Source organism: Rhamphochromis longiceps, linkage group LG8, assembly GCF_057381845.1.
Source record: "Rhamphochromis longiceps isolate RC_006_pf linkage group LG8, R_longiceps_female_GT1.1, whole genome shotgun sequence".
NCBI classification, from domain to species: Eukaryota; Metazoa; Chordata; class Actinopteri; order Cichliformes; family Cichlidae; genus Rhamphochromis; species Rhamphochromis longiceps.
Window position 1 is genome coordinate 13313041 of NC_140564.1, and position 16880 is coordinate 13329920.

General features: G+C 40.5%; 1 protein-coding gene across 6 annotated transcripts; it reads right to left on the bottom strand.

Moving 5' to 3' along the window:
- Positions 1-225: 225 nt before the first annotated feature.
- On the bottom strand, positions 226-16233 carry gucy2cb (guanylate cyclase 2Cb). 6 transcript variants are annotated; one of them, XM_085415805.1, is made up of 27 exons: positions 15804-16233; positions 14579-14697; positions 12160-12227; positions 11778-11993; positions 11508-11626; positions 10915-11017; positions 10647-10761; positions 10146-10287; positions 9610-9692; positions 9346-9454; positions 8728-8809; positions 6999-7101; positions 6858-6914; positions 6669-6740; positions 6465-6569; positions 6255-6341; positions 4459-4591; positions 4231-4368; positions 3999-4075; positions 3816-3907; positions 3508-3666; positions 1591-1783; positions 1336-1510; positions 1126-1224; positions 842-936; positions 640-716; positions 226-556 (listed from the first exon to the last, which is right to left on the bottom strand). In XM_085415805.1, the coding sequence occupies exons 1-27, from the start codon at positions 16003-16005 to the stop codon at positions 343-345; spliced, it is 3234 nt and encodes a 1077-aa protein (XP_085271931.1). In that variant the 5' UTR covers positions 16006-16233; the 3' UTR covers positions 226-342. The 6 variants fall into 6 exon arrangements, with proteins under 6 accessions (XP_085271931.1, XP_085271929.1, XP_085271930.1 ...); XM_085415803.1 differs by having other exon boundaries at positions 836-936; XM_085415804.1 differs by having other exon boundaries at positions 8728-8812.
- Between the last annotated feature and the right edge of the window lie 647 nt (positions 16234-16880).

Sequence of the window (16880 nt, forward strand, 5' to 3'; positions counted from 1 at the left end):
ATATGCTAAATCTTGTTTTAGCAGAGTACCTGACCTTCAAAGTTGGCCTAAAATGCCCTTTTTGACCGTTTTTCTTTTGACGGAGGATAACAAAATCCCCCAACTGGTTATAGAAAAAAATCTGCACTGAACAAATCTAAGGTTTTGGCTTTCAGCTATGACACTTGAGTGGGTAAAGCATTACATCAATTACATAGTACAAAGTTTCCACCCGCCGTTTCCAACCACCCAAAATGATGGCAGGAAATAATGCGTGAATATTTGAGGACTTTTAATTCCTCATTTTTCTATGCTTGATTTCCTGCTCTATATGCAATAACAGGCAAATAGTTACAGCATGCTCTACAGGAAGGTACTGAGTGTGTTATCCACAGTGGCTAGATGCAGGTACTCGGGAAGGCTGCTCTCAGACTCGACCTCTGACCCCTGGTCGCTGGTGTCCTCCTTGCTCTGACTTGGTAGCAGCTTCTTCCTTCGCACGGAACCTCGCGAGCGACGCTCCAAACACGTCAAGGTCATGTGGGCGAGGTCCTGCTGGAGCCGCTGGACGTTTTCACTGGAAGAGAAAGCACCGTGTTGAAAGAGTGAATCTCAGATGCGGAGCTGCATGTGAAAGGATTTTATCTCCTTTTTGCTCACGTTGTGGGTGGAGTAGGAAGATCGTAGTCTTCACCAGTTTCACCTGTCAACCAGTAAGTTGTTTCTGTGCCTTTACCCTAAAAAAACCCCACATATTCATCACAGTCACTGGCATCAGTGTCGCAGTGAAGGTTTTTGTCACTGTATCTCAATTTAATTTGGCTGACATGCTGCTACATTGAATGTAGAGACCAACCTTTACCTTCAGGTATGTTTCCCCTCTCATCTCATACTCAAACTTGCAGTTTGTTCTCTCCAGGATATCTATGGTAGGCTGACTGACATGGATCCGCAGGGCTGTGAGATAAAAAGAAAGACAACAGAGCTTGGCTGTGGTCACTTTATTTAATTAGGCTGACTGCTGGCTTCTATAATTGCGCTAGACTAATGTACGGGAAGTCATTCATGTAAAATAACGAGAACAAAGGAAGCGGCTGGAGAAAATGTCAGTGTAAATCAGTTTGTTCATTACATGTGTCCACTCACGGTGTCCTGTAGATTCCATACGAGATGCTGTGTTGACCGTGTCTCCGAATAAACAATATCTGGGCATCTTTATTCCCACGATGCCCGCCGCACAGGGACCTGAACCCACAAACAACCAGGAGACAGAAGAATTAGTGTAAAGATCAGCAGGAGGTGAATTGATTTGCCAAAATGACTAGTTTAAAAAATGAAAAACAAAGAAGAAGAGACCTGAGTGTACACCGATTCGTATCCACACAGGAATACCGGGAAGATGCCGGAGCTGGAAGGTGCCCATGAATGCCAAGATGTCCAGCGCCATGCGGCAAATATCCACTGCATGCCTGTTCCCGTTTCTCTTTGGAAGACCAGAAGCAACCATGTAGGCATCCCCTATTGTCTCCACCTGAGGATAGTAAAGGAAACCATGATGTTCGTGCTCATTGCCGGGTGCCTGAATGTCTTCGGTTTCATCCCTGCCAATACCTTGTACACATCGTGGTGGTCGACGATGCTGTCAAACCCCTTGTAGATGTCGTTTAGCATGTCCACAACTTCCATCGGCGTGCTGTACTGGCACAGAGTGGTGAAGCCAACTATGTCACTGAAATATATTGTAACTTCATCGTACAGCTCTGGCTCCACAGCCCCGGTCTCCTTCAGGCTTTTAACCACCGGGCTTTTAACCACAGAGAGAAACATAATAAAGAAAAGACATTTTTTCCATTGAGATTTCATTCTGATTTTGAGTTGGTTAAACCAAAGGCCCCCCCAAGTTTCCCCAACAGTTCATTCATCCATTTCATCCATGTATCGTTTATTTTTAAATAACTATCCTTTTTAAACAGTTCAATAATGCTACTTGTTACAACCATTTAACTGTTAATTTACACTAACGTTTTGATCATTAATTAACACTAATTATTTCAATTATTTACTCATAATTAAGGTAACATTTCTAACCATTTAAAGAGACAAATGTATGCTAATTTAGTAACTATTTAACCATTAATTTGTGTTAGCTTTTTAAAAACTATATAGCTTTTAATTAATAGGGTTACTATTAGACTAGGCCTTTTATTAGTCAGTTTGTATTAACTATTCATTTAACAATTTTATTCAACAATGTATGGTAACTTTTTAACCATTTATAGCCATTCATTAATGCTAATTTTTTAACATAAGATCAGATAAGATAACCTCCATTAGTCCCACTGTTTGTTTTTTACAGCAGAAAGTGGACAGTGCAAAGTTACAGAAGCAAAAATTAAGAAAAAACACTGGAATAGGATAAGATAATAAGAATAAGATACTGTACACAATAGAATAGAATAAAATACTATATACAACAGAATAAAATGCAATGTTGACAGCTTCAGGTACCTTGGTGTTTATCTGAACAATAAACTGGACTGGACTCATAATTCAGACGCCCTCTACAGGAAAGGGCAGAGCAGGCTGTACCTGCTGCGGAGTCTCAGGTCTTCTGGAGTGGGCCCTCCACTCCAGAAGACCTTCTATGACTCTGTGGTGGCTTCAGCCATCTTTTACAGTGTGGTCTGCTGGGGTGGCAGCATCTCTGCCGGGGACAGGAAGAGACTGAACAGGCTGATCCGCAGGGCCAGCTCTGTGTTAGGATGGACCCAGTGGAGGTGGTGAGTGACAGGACAATGGTGGCTAAGCTGTCATCTCCCACCCCATGCAGGAGACTCTGAAAACATTATTTAACCACTAATTTACCTATTTAAAATATTTAATCCAGTAGTTTATGCTAACTTTTAAAACGCTTTAACCGTCAGTTTACAAAACTTATTTTAACAATTCAGTCAAACAATTTAAAGTAACCTTTCTAATCATTTATTGTCATTAATTTATGCTAGCTTTTTAAACTATATACTGTAACTACTAACTTATCTATTTCAACTATTTAATCCAATAGTTTATGCTGTTTAAACTCAAATTTATATTCACTTTTAAAAATTATATAGCTATAAATGTATACTACCCATTAAAAATATTCAATCCAACAATTTATGCTTAGCTGAACTTTTACAGCCACTTAGCATTTTTAGCATATTTCTTCTTCAAATTTTGACTTGTTTTTGGAGGCATAGTACATACACGGCCAATCACATTTACACCTAATTTAGAATCACCAATAAACTTAACATGGATGTCTTTGAACTCTGAGAAGAAACCAAGCCAACGTAGAGAAAACCAACGTAGGCAAGGGGTGACCTTCTTGCTTTAAGGTGACAGTGCTAACCACTGAAACTCAGTGCTGGTCACTGTTAATGTAGAAATAAAACGAATTCTCTAACAGTGCATGAATGATTTAGCATCTATGTCCTGATTGTTCTAAGTGTCTAATGATGTGCATTTGTTCTTTAAGTGTAAACAAACCCAGGCAGCAGCATAAAGTTAAGATTGTCAGCTCGATCCCTCTCAGCTTTGTAGAGAGCCGTTCTCTCTTCCACCAGGTACTCCAGGTTTCTGGAATACATCTGCAGCCGTCTGATCATGTTATCCAAGTAGCTCTCATTTTCCTGATTATGGATTTTACTGGAGTGATGAAGAGGAGAAGAAAAGGGATATGAGGAGGGAGATATATTTAGAAATCTGTAATCCGTTTCCCAGAAACTATAAAGGCTACACCAGGACATGCACACTGATAGCTGAAAACAGCAATAACATAAAGAGAGCATTATTACCTGATGATTTTCCCCAGATAAATTTCCACTTTCTTAAAGTCAGGTCTTTTTTCTGGGTCCTCGTCCCAGCAGCTTTTTATCAACGTGTACACCTTACAGGAGGAAAGAACAATTTGAATACAATACAGACAAAACAGATGCTGAAAATAAAATAAAGCTGGCACATGAATGGAAAAAAAAAACCTCTAATTCTTTCTCTGAAGCCGTCTCAAAGTTAAGATCAGGTCTGAAGTAGGATGACTTGAGCCTGGACAGTTTTTCTGTTGAGAAACACACAGAGACGCAGATGGCATTGTAGTGTAGCTCCGGATCAAACAGGTCTTCTTTCTTTCATTCTGAACTTGGTGGTGCAGAGATGATCATTTGCAAACAAAATGACTGTAACTGTCACGTGTTGTATTTGAGTGTTGGAAACCTGATCGGTCGGAGCAGGATTCAGTGTAGAAGGTGTTCTTCCTGAGAACAATCTCTTGCGCAATGATGGCAAAACTGTAGACGTCTCCTTTCTGAGACGTGCCCTCGTTCCTCAGATGCTCCGGAGCTGTCCACAAGTCTGACAGGATGATGTGGAGACAGACAAACGTTAGCAGGTAAAGAAGAGAACAAAAAGATATTTCAGGAGGATTTTTGTTTGTGGCGTCACCTTGGAAGGGGCTAAGAAAAGCATTGCAGCCAAAGTCTGTGATCTTCACCACCATGCGGTTGTCCACCACACAGTTGGTGGATTTGAGGCGACCGTGAACCTGAATGTCACTGGCATGGAGGTAAGACATGCCCTGCACAGAGGATTCAGAGCAACATTACACCTTCCACTGGTGGAAGTAATGAGATTTATGGAAAATCAAAGAGGCGGTGAGTAATCTGGTGTTTAATGACCTCTGCTGGCAGGCAGAGGCAAGTGCAACAGCAGCTCCCATAACACAGGTCTGCAAAAACAATTTATTTTTTCAGTCGCATGGGATATTTTTGGTAAATGTTATGTTTTTTAGGGTGCTGAATCCAAAAATGACCTCCATTTCCCTCCATTACATACAGTTTGCTTTTGCAAAACATGAAGAGTTTACATTAAACTAAAAACATGAATTAAGAAAACCTGACAAAATTGAATTTTTAAAATATTTTTCCTCGTTTCAGTGAGTAAAAATCTATGAGAAGCAGTCAAAAGATCCTATGCACCTTTTGGTTGCAGACCTGTGTAATCCTGCTCTTCATTTAAACCAAACCTTTTTAATAATTTTGAGCCAGAAAAAAATACTTATATAAAAGCTTACTGTGCCTTCACAGGGTCTGACTTATCAAACAACAAGCTTAGAACAAAAAACCCCACCAACACTTAAATGTTACATTTTAAATGTTTAATCATTTAATTATTAACTAGTGGGATAATATTGAGTCTTTCTGGTAAGTTGCCAAGTTGTTTATCGCACTGTGACGTCAATCAAACTGATCAAACTGTAGAGGCACAGTCTTTTAATGGCTTTGTTTTGATCACAGTTGTTACAGATAAGGAGGCCTCTTCACTATATGTACTTCTTATTGAAACTATAAATCCATTTTCTTTATGCTTGTCCATCCTTCAGCTCACAGTGACAACATGACTAAAGATAGTTTAAAAATGGGTTCTTTGCAAAGTTGTTTGTTATGTGTAGATACAACACTGGTTCATCCCTTTTTTTATGCTTGCATAGTCTACTGGACAAAAAATGAGTGAAAAAGCAGCCAATGTCTAAATAAAAACTTTAAAAGATTTTCAGAAAGCCTGCAAAACTATTGCTTAAGAGTCGTTTGAACAAAGCAACAAAATCTGGCTCCTTGGAAGCAAACTATGAAGACATGAGGGGACTTTTGCACAGCGCTGTGTAATCCTGGCAGTCACATTACACTCAGTTTGTCCGTTTGGCTTTTGATAGAACTTCTAAAGTTTTAGTAAACGATTATTACTCACGTGAAATAAGTGTCAGGATTGAGCGAACCTTCCTTTCTTTTTGATGATGATGTTCTGGGTTCAGTTTATTATACGGTAACAGGTGAAGTGATCCCATTGCAGTTTACATCAGGTACAAAAGTTTATTACCAGTTATTCAGGGATCTTTTATGTCACGCTGCATGAATGGTGAGTAATATTGACTAACGCTAAGTTTCATAACCCTTTTTCAGTTATGTATTAAGACAGATTGCTACTAACTATGTCAAGCTCTCAGTACAAAAACCGATCCTGTCATTCATTGCATTGTCCTCTGTAATGATTTATGGTGTTTAGTGAATGCTGCTGCTTTATGGCAGATACACGTGACCGTTTTTCCGCTCAGGGCGGCGAGTAACGAGTCAATCTCCACTTGTGTGGTCTCTTATCATGCCACACACCGCATGTGACGCTTGCAAATGCTTAACTTTGATAATTGTTCTGCTCACGGGCAAAGTCGAGCACTTCTCTCTCACCTTGGCGATGTCGTACATGACAGAGATCTTGAACTCCCAGTCCATGAAGGTCTCCTCTGGGTATGAAATCTTGTCATTCAGCACATACTTGAAAAAGAAAAAGACACCCCAGTTCTGCATTAATACGCTTTTATTCTTCACACTTCTTGACGGCTGTGTTTAAACTGAGACCTGAAGATGGATTTAAATTGAAAGTTTTGCTACACGTACCCTGAGCGAGCCTCGCTCGCCATACTCAAACACGCCAAAGACACCGTGATCTAACTTGACTGTGCCGTAAAACTTTGTGAGGTTGTAGTAGTCGATGTGCAATAGCTGCAGGGGGGGCAAACATGTGGAGTGCTAGTGAGTTTGGATAAACATTAACAAAGAGGGCTGGCAGTAAAAGGATTTCAGTGTGATAAGACGTCTTACCGCATTGAGCTCCCTTTTCTGGGTTTTATCAAAGTTCCCATCCGAGTTCTTCAGCTCCTTCAAGATCACAATCTGAAAGAAATATTGCAGAAGCACCAACCAGATTACATCTGCTAACTCACTTTCATCAGTGCAAAAGCACTAGATGCTGACTGATTTGGAAAACACTGCAGGATGCTGTCCATCTACCTTCTTATCGTAGAGCGCACAGCGGATCTTGAACTTCTTTTTCTTCTTACTTTCAATCTAACGGGGGTTAGAGGAAGGTCGCTGTCACAGCATTCTTAAAGCTGACTTGACTGAGGTGTTTACTGAGGTGTTTTCACTTACATTAAGGGAGATGACGTTGATGTCATCATTTTCCATCAGCGTGATGAGATCAGAGTTCACGTGGGACCAGCGCTTCCTGAGCAGTCGATCTCTTCTGTTCTGTCTATGCGGGAAAGAAAAAACTGCATCAGGAGATTATTGGTAAAGGTTGGTTGCACGAAAAGCATCTGACTCCTATGTTTATAAAAGGCAGCTTTCAATTTAAATTTCATGTCATGAGTCCATGTTTTAGAGAGTGTAATAGAGCTATAACCTGTATAGTACATACAGACTTTCAGATTATTTTTCATGTAACCTGAAAGTCCGTATATACACAGCTCTAAAAGATAATTGTAGCACCTTTTAATCAGAGTGTAGCATCAAGCCAGTTACACGTCTGGGACACTAATCTGGTCAGTTTAGAGGAGGTTAGTTCAGTTTCAGGTGGAGGTCGCTGACATTTTCTGACCCTCTTCATCTTTTCTGATGGTTTTTTCACTACTTTTGCATTTTTCTGGGGTCAGTGTCACTCCTGGTGGCATGAGGTGATACCTTGACCCTACAGAGGCTCCACAGGTAGTCCAACTCCTCCATGTTGGCACATTAATACGTGCCATTTACAAAAGGTTTGCTGTGTCTCCCGAGACAGTCTCAAGAGCACAGAGGAGATTTCAGGACACAGACAGTTACTCTGGACAGGCCTGGAGAAGATCTTTAACCCACTTTTTTGTGCAAGATGAGAACTGTCAAAGCTCCAGCAGGACACTAGTGTTAATGTCTCTGACCAGACAATCAGAACAGACTTCATGAAGCTGGTTTGAGGGCCCAGCGTGTTCCAGTGGGCCCTGTGCTCACTGCCCAGCACTGTGGAGCCTAATTCACATTTCCACAGAATACCAAAACAGGCAGGTCCACCACTGGAGCCCTGTGCATTGCACAGATGAGAGCAGGTTCATTTGAGCACATGTGACAGAAGTGAAAGGGTTTGGAGAACCCGTGGAGAATGCAATGCTGTCTGTAACATCCTTCAGCATGACTGGTTTGGTGGTGGGTCAGTGATGCACTGGGGAGGCATATACATAGAGGGACGCAGAGATGTCTACAGACCCTGACTGGCATCGGGTATCAGGATGAAATCTTCCTCTGAATACACAGCAATGCCCATCCTTATATACTGAGAGTATGCAGGAAGTTTCTGGACGATGATACCGATGTCTGGCCTCCACACTTGCCTGACACCTTTGGTTTCAGTTTCAGCCCATCTGAAGCTGTCAGGTTGCACCTCAGACTGTCCAGGAGCTCAGTGACACCCAGGTCCAGATCTGGGAGTAGATCCCCCAGGACACCATCCATTATCTCATCAGGAGCATGTTGTAAAGTGGCCTAGCCTGCTGCTTCTTTTCTTCAATTTGATTTTTGGGGGTGTCTTTGAATTCAGCCCTTTGTAGGTTGATCATTACATTTCCATTACATTTTGGGGCACTTTATCACTCCTAACACATTACCAAGTCCCCATCAATGTGAATATCCACTGTGTTTTTTTTCTCATTAAAAGCTGTCGTGTTTTCAAAGTTTTCCTGCAATTTTTGGAGCAGTGTATCTACCGTACTACTATATATGCCATTATATGATGGGGCCAAAATCATTTATGTAAATTCATGACCTTTTGCAGAGAATCCAAACATTTAATTAAAATCTGCCACACACTTAATAACTCCGTTATTCTCATGTTCCATGTGCTACGGCATACCTGTAGAAAATAAAGGCGATCGTGGCCACTACGACCACAGTAACAGCCAACACAATCACAATCGCAGGGTTCCAAGCCGATGCTTCTGACACACAGAGGACAAAAGATAAACATGGGCCGAGCGTTCAAGTGCCATAATATTTAAGCTTATCTCAGATAGGGCTGTGAGGAGGTCATCTACAGGAAACAAAAGAAGAACTGAGCCATAAAACCACTTCATATAAAACATGCAAAAGTTGATGTACGTGGAGCAGTTTGTGGTTGCTATAACTTTTCCTCCTGTTCATACCCACCATTAATGCTTATTAAATGAAAACAGGGACACAAACAGAGAGGTGCTTAAACCACAGCTGAAGCCTTACATATAATTCACCGGAACCTGGATTAGTGCAAGTCTTTGAAAACGACCTGACTGAGTGGATGCAAACTGATCAGGCCTTGTTGTGGAGATCTAAATCATTATGGTGGACATGCCTTCTATCTAGAGGACAAAAAAGGAAGTTCTCTTAACATAAATCTTTAAAATATTAAGGTTAAGACATATTTTGAGGTTGTGCCCACTGAACTCAATGATATAGCTAAACATGTGTATGTGTGTGTGTGTGTCTTTCGATGTACCGCTGTCTGGCATGTTATTGGGAAGTCTTTTCCCCCAGATGAACTTAGGAGCCTCCTCCACCACTGTGGTTTTATTGCGCTCCGTGTCAAATGTGAATAAAATATCGTACTGGGTGTGACACAAGAGGGGAGGAAAAAAACAAAAAGACACATTTTAGCATCAAACCAGAAGCAAGAGATGCAGCACAGTAAGGTTTTATTTTGAATCTTTTCTTCGTGTATTCACTGCTAAATGCCAAAAAAGAAAACGGGAGAAAAAGATACCTTGTTGTCAGTAGTGGTGTAGATGATTGAGAAAGCCACGTCTCTGTCCCCGTACTCGTCCAGCGTATAATTCCCAGCAATCCCTGAGCAGAATCACACAAACGTTTTTAAACTTCTGTTCGCTTCATTTCACCGTGTGTGTCAGCTGTAAACCTTTAATGCGTCTCTCAGTCAAACTTGCACTCACAACCGGCTGCTTACAGCTGCGGGCTGTTATACCAACACTCTTTGTGTCAATGAAAACACAAAGAAGTGATAGCAGTTGACAGCCTCCATCTGTTCGACCTCACAGTAGCCATGTCTGCTCTGAGATCAGCTCATTAGTGTTTTGGTGGATGGTGTTTTCCCACTTTTCACGAGCTAATTTGAGCATTTATTACTGTTTTGCTCAGTATGCTTAACTGCAACTATCTGCAGCTGCCAAAAAAGTATTAAATGCTAACTTGTGTAAATTCTTGTGTATTTGCTAATACACATACTTGCAGCTTGTATGCAAGCACTTCCCCCTCCTCACTGTTATCTTCCACCTGCCTTACCAGTAAATTTGGTGTTTCTGAAGTAATTTACATTCACATATTCCGTCCTGTGAAGCTGAGACTGATTTTGTTTAGAAATTGTTCTCATCACTTGGCCAATAAAGAGCACTGCGTCATGGTACGCGGCCATGTAGTCGTTCATCTGCAGAGGAACAGACAGAGACAGATGGTTGGAACTACTTTCTCAGTACAGCCCTTAGATTTGAGTGAAGGAGCTCTAAGATGCATCCTTCACTACACAGGTGATGAATTATTTTATATATTTTTTACTCAGTGAAGACGTTATTTAATGATATTTCATTGAACATTTATTATTAACTCTTCCGAGGTCCATTTCTGGTTGGCATGGTCCTGTGTTGTTAATCCCTTATTTTCCCTTAAAACCCTACAAGTTGATTATTCAGAGTGAGCGGAACAAAAACAGCCAATCAGAGCTAACCTTTTTTGTATTGCTACAGAAGCACTGCAAAGAGAGAAGTTGTGTATTTCTGGTTTGCTCACCGTGTTGTTGTCTTTAAGGTCTGGGTTGATTCTGTAGCTTCGGGTGTTCGGCATGGTGAGCACCAACACGTTCTTCATTTCTGGCAGCGACGATGTGTTGGTGTAGTATACATCACTGTGTAGAGGAATCAGCAGAGGTCTGATGAAAAATTCTACATGTGCAAAAATTTCCTGAAGTACTGATTGTGAATCACTGCTGTGGGGTTAGAGAAAAAGAAAACAAGTGGAATAAATAGGAACAGAAGTGAAATGATTCAACAGCACTAACCTGTAAAGATCAATGAGGATGAAGGCGATATCACTGCTGTCCGCAGCCTTAGAGCCGTTTTTAATTTCCACTAGGTCCATTGGTGATCCACACATGATGAACACTGCAGCGGAGAAGTATTTGTAACAGAACAGTCTTTCAGTTATTTTTTTTCTTCTGTTTTTTTGCCTAGTTGGCCTTGGGACTCAAATACAAACTTGATTTCCATTTAAATTACTTCTTCAACCTTGAAACCAAAGTTAATACCAAAACCTAAAGCCATCAAGCATAGCCTGATACTGTTGATGTTTTTTTAATTCACCCTTCATAATGTGGCGTAAAAATATGCAGCAGGAAGTTCAAAGAAAAGCTATTATGGCCCTCGAGCTAGCTCTCCTTCTGAAACAGAAAATTCCGAGTCTCCCTCGTGATGACAGCGTTAACAAACTCAATAGTTGAATTAAATGTGCTTTGTAGGCCCTGGGCTCTCTTAGGAAAATAGAATCCAAACTGTCTGTGTGTGTTGTCCCAGCAAACTGAAGCCATTGTTATGTCTCGCTGTGAAAACAGAGAGGTTTTCAATCTTGTTTGAGAAAAATACATCAAATTCTTACAGTTGGATGTCCTGTTGCGTAATGTAAGCACGCTGTGCAGTTCTGTGGGACTGCGTAGAGGCGTTATTGAAATATTTAAGGCAAGCGGTTCCACCGTCGCTTCAATTGCACTTACATACCTGAAGATGAAAATGAATATAATGCATAATTTAAATTAAAAACATTTTATTACATTTAAAAATGTAACTAGAATATAATTAAAAATATAATTTATTAGATTTTGTAATAGCTCACAACAGATGAGTCTCTCCTTAAAGATGGGTTACTCACCAAACGCATTCCTCTGTGGGGTTCGTTGTTTTATAAGTATACGCTGCCTTCCATGAAGGTTTGAGCTCATTGTTTTCTTTCCAGAACTGGGTGACAAAGTCAGCGATCTTGCGTGCAGGTGGCAGGAGTCGCTGCAAGTTGAAGGTGTAGTCGCACGAGCGACCAAAGCTTCCCGCTGAGAGAATGGGTCTACTGAGACTCATGCCGGCTTCCTTACTGGAAGAAGAGAATAAAAAAAAGTGGGAGACAATGGTATCGACTAATTATGATAAACGGGTGAACGATAAGCATAGTGCAACACAGGCAAAACCTGTTTGAAAATCTGAAGTGTCCTTTTCAAGCTTATTGGCAGAATCATGTCCTTGAAAAATTCAGAACTTACTCAACTATTGGGAAAGTAGCATAGGTGCACGTGGGTCCAAGCACAGCACATCCCAGATTTCCTGATTCCTGCAAAAATAAAAACATATACAGCGAATAATTCACAGATTTTTATGTAAATTTTGCCTGATCTTTAAACTCCTGAGACCCAAACTCTTGTTTTCTTCCAGGTTCTTGGAAATCGACCTGTTTTCCTTGCACTAGAAGTGGTTTGTGGAAAAATATTCTCACTGTGGGACAGCAGGTTTATTTTACTATATAACATAATAAAGTCATCAGGGTGTAACAAAGTCTAAAATATTTTTATTACAACACCTGCTCAGATAAAATCGCAAATGATGCAACATATCCAAAAGCCTTGTAACTTGAACATTTTACATGCTCCATACTCCAAACTTGAAGCATGCACCAAGGCAAAAAACAAGCAAACAAGCAAACATCTGTTTACTACACTACTCAGACAAACTCAATACGCCATAGAACTGTGCAAAATCTCAGGTGTGGTGCATAATAAGACATTACTTGGAATTTATATAGGACCTTATAGAATCATGTGAAAGACTTTGTGTTAAACTGAGACCCCAGCCCTGCTTGTACAAGTGCCTTCAGCAGGAATACCTTGAAGTTTTCTGTATGATTTTGTCATCATTTTATCTCTAAAATCATTCTTATGCAATTTTGCCCCCATCTTCTTTAGAACGTTGCTCACACAGAATTTCAGGCAGGCTGAACTTTGGGCCTTTGCAGCACTTTGATCCTTTCATTTCACAGCAATTATGTTGTAGATTTGCGGCTGTGCTTTGATTATTGTTGCATGAACCATTTTTAACCTGTTGGATAGATGGCCTCACATCTTAAAAGGAATTCATGGTCAACTCAGTGACTGCAACGATCCCAGATCCTGTGGATGCAAAACAAGCCCCAAACAGAACCCCTCCACCACGGTGTTTGACAGTTAGTATGAGGGCATTGTGCTAATAAGGTGTGTTTGGTTGTAGCTCTTGGGTTTTTTGCAGTTTCTCTGAGCATTGCGCGGTCTGGGCTTTGGGTGAATTTGCTGGAACATCTACTCCTGGCATTGTCTTAATCCTGGCATTACCTGAATGCTCCAGACCAGCAAACTGTTAAAACCTCTGCTTTTATAGAGGTGTTCGCACTTACTGATGATAAGTTAATCAAGTGCATTTGAATCAAACATCATCCTCTTTTCTACTTGTGTCTTGTTCATGGCTGTGGAGTGTTTTTCAGAGATTTATCTCATTAAATTCTATAATTTGCAAATATTTCTAAAGTAAAATACATGCTTTTTTCCTAAGCACGAGGTGGAAACACCCAGACCTTCTTCTATTAGCTATCCAACTGCTACTCTGCAACCTGCTCTTCTCAAAGCCAGTTGAGAGAATTTCTTCCATATGTCAAATCTCCTCCTAGTTGGACATTAAAAACCTCACCTAGGAGGCATTCAAGAGGGGTCCATGTCAGATGCTCTCAATGTGCCTGTATGTTTGGGTTTCACCCAGTGGACAAGAGGATTGCTCTCAAGTCGGGGGACGGGTCCTGACCGTCATTTGCGCTTATGCACCGAACGCATAAGCGGGGGGAAGAAGATGGCCCAGCTGCGGACTCCAGCTGGGAGTTTTCATTGTTCACATTCTTATGTTGCATGCTAATAACAATTAAACTTGGAGGGCTGAAGGCTGGGAAATGGCCTGCAAAGGGTATTCATAAGTGCACTCGGTACTGATATTTGATTTTGTAATCCCATCATCACATCTGGACCAGATGTCTTGGCTAGGTAGAGAGTTGAGCTGTCAAGTAACTACCAAGTGGTACAGTAAAGGTACGCTGGGAGCATTGGGCAGAGGCCCCTAGTCCAGGAGATCTTCAGCTCAACCTCTGGAAAAGCTTAGAAAAGATTTTTAGGGTGAGGGGTGACACATATTCTGAACCTCCTTAGCTGAGGCAGTTGCAAGGGGCTGTGGCCTTAAGGTGTCCCGTGCCTGCCATGGGGGCAAACTGGAGCAGGAGTCGACTCAAGCTTGGCTGTCGTGTGGGACTTCGGCAGTAGACAGCAAATACCAGCAGGCCAAGCAAGGCATGTCTTTGACAGTAGTTGAAGGAAAACTGGGGTGTTCAGAAAGGAAGTGAAATAATAGTTTTCGTTGGCTTAGCAGTGATTCTGTTAAGTTTTTACAGAGATTTACTGAGACTGGCATAGTCTTATTTTGATTTGTGGTCTTGCACAAAAAAGGTGTCTATGGCATTAATGAGGAGAGCAGGTCTGCGAACTAAAAGGTGCATAAACCCATAAATGAATGTCCTGTGGAAGCAAGATCTCAGGGTTACACAAGCTCATGTATATGTGCATCCAACATGCTAATATTCTTTCTATTTTTTAATATAAAACTGTAGCTACTTACCGTCAGGTTGTTTAGCTCTGCAACTGCTTCACATGAACTGCTCCGGCAGCCTCGGTGCCAGTATAAGGTTGTGTCAAACCCACTGAAATTCGCAGTTAGGTTAAAAGTCACAGCTGGATCTTGGGTGTGTGGAAAGAAAGAAAGTTCCAGATGTTAGTTTTGACTTTCTCTCCATTTTGAACTGCAGTGTGTATGTGGATATTAGATTTGTTTTAAAGAGAAATAAAATGTGTGTGTGTGTGTGTGTGTGTGTGTGTGTGTGTGTGTGTGTGTGTGTGTGTGTGTGTGTGTGTGTGTGTGTGTGGAGGAAGTAGGCCCTGAATTCTACCATATATGTAAAATCTATTAATTTGGGGAAGTTTACACTCCACAACAGTAAAAGACACAGAACCATGTAAGCTTAAATAGCTAGCTACAGCTGAAAAATCATAGTTGCTAATAAAAATAAAACACCAACAAATTTCAGCTGGCAAACAAGACAACTACTTTTGATTACCTGTGTCATAAACTGGGACATTCTGTTTAAGTTTTATTGATAATGCTTAGAAATAAACCCTACAGGGCTTTCCTAACAGCCACTTAATAAAAACTTGGCTAGATAAAAAATTCCTGCTAGCCAAAAAAAACCTTTTATGTTTAATTATCTTAAATAATAGGTGTCAATACTTTTTGCATAATGGCATCATTGCAGACTGTGGGTGAGTCAAAAATAACACCAAACTGTATGTTGTCATGTTGACCAAAAGTCAGGCTAAACTAGTATAAGATAGCTCCTAGCTTAGTAGAACAAGCGTTTTATGCTAGTAAGCTAATAAGCATTGCAGGTAGCTTCCTTGTAATTAATAGGATAACGATCTTTAATCTGCTAGTTTATGAAACTAACTACAGAATATCTGTTAACAGTAGCAGCTTTACTTTTCTTGTATACTTTTTTAGTCTTTAATAGTGAAATCCCTGAATAATTCCTAAAACAGCTTTAAAATTGTTACTTTTGGGAAAAGCAACATGAAAATCTGAAAATAGGAACAGTATGCAAAGCAGTAAATATAAATGAACAATAATAGTCAGTGACATATGTGTTAAATTATCAATATCTATAAACATGAGTGTACCAATATACATACTGTATATAGAGAGTGCTGTTGCGAGAGATCAAAAGGTCTGATTTTGTGCGGATTTGTCATGTGGTTTGTTTGTTTTCTGTTTTAGTTTTTAATTTCATTACCCTGGGCAGCATTAATGGCTGAATCTTTCTCTATGGCCTTCAGTATTTCTCCTTCCACATACTGGAGGCTCCAGGGAGAGTCCTCATCATCCAACAGTATAACGTTGATTGTAATCCCACTCCCACATTGTCCAACACCAGGACACGATGCCACAAGAATTCCAAAGATGAACAAACACAGTAACCAGCTTCCCGAGCCCATTCTCAGCTCCGAGGTGAGCGCTTCTGTTTTTCAGCCGTTAAAGAGAGTCCATGGTATCCACCGATCCTGAATCCAGTTCAGTAAAGTCACCAAAACACTCGGAAAACTCTTAACTTATGATCGCCTTGATTAAAGCTTTGCCTGATCCACCAAGGCTTTGAAGAAAAAATAAATCCTGTGCGAAAGTCTGCTCCTCTTTCAACTTTCCTCTAAGCGCTACTCACCTGTTCTTTCTATGTCACCATGTTAATATACAACCTTTAAAGACACAGACGCAGGCCATATAACCTTGTCAGCGCTGTGTCATGGCCTGCATAAATTAAAGCTTAAAGCAAACACGCAGAGCATGGCTTGGTTGTAAGTTTGTTGATAGTCTTACACTCACAAATTTAATTTAATGGAGAATCGTACCATGAAATTGTTTTGTGCAGAAATACAGTTCAATTGGCAAAAAGGAAAACGGCCCAGAAAAAAAAAGATTAATCCTTGAGATATCTTAATTTAAGCAAAGAATAAGGCGTCAATGGCCACATGGGACACTTTTATCAGTAAAGTTAAAGCTATAAAACTTATAAAAATGTAGTCCAATATTTATTCTTCCTTCATCTTCTAAAGCTCTCCAGTTGAGCCAGATTGGAGTCTTTGCCAGCCCAGTTCTGCCCTTGGCTTTATATTTGACAGACTTGTTTTGAAGGGTTTTTTCTTAATCGAGGTAATATTTCTGTAATCGTCCACTTTAGCAGTCTTCTGTGGTCTTTTAACTCTTTTGGCATAGCTGTACTGGCCAGTGCATTCCTTCTTTTGTGTTGATTTGTCCTCTACTACAGTTTTTGCTATTTCGCTGACAGGTTTGTTGAGGTTTTCCAGAATAATGA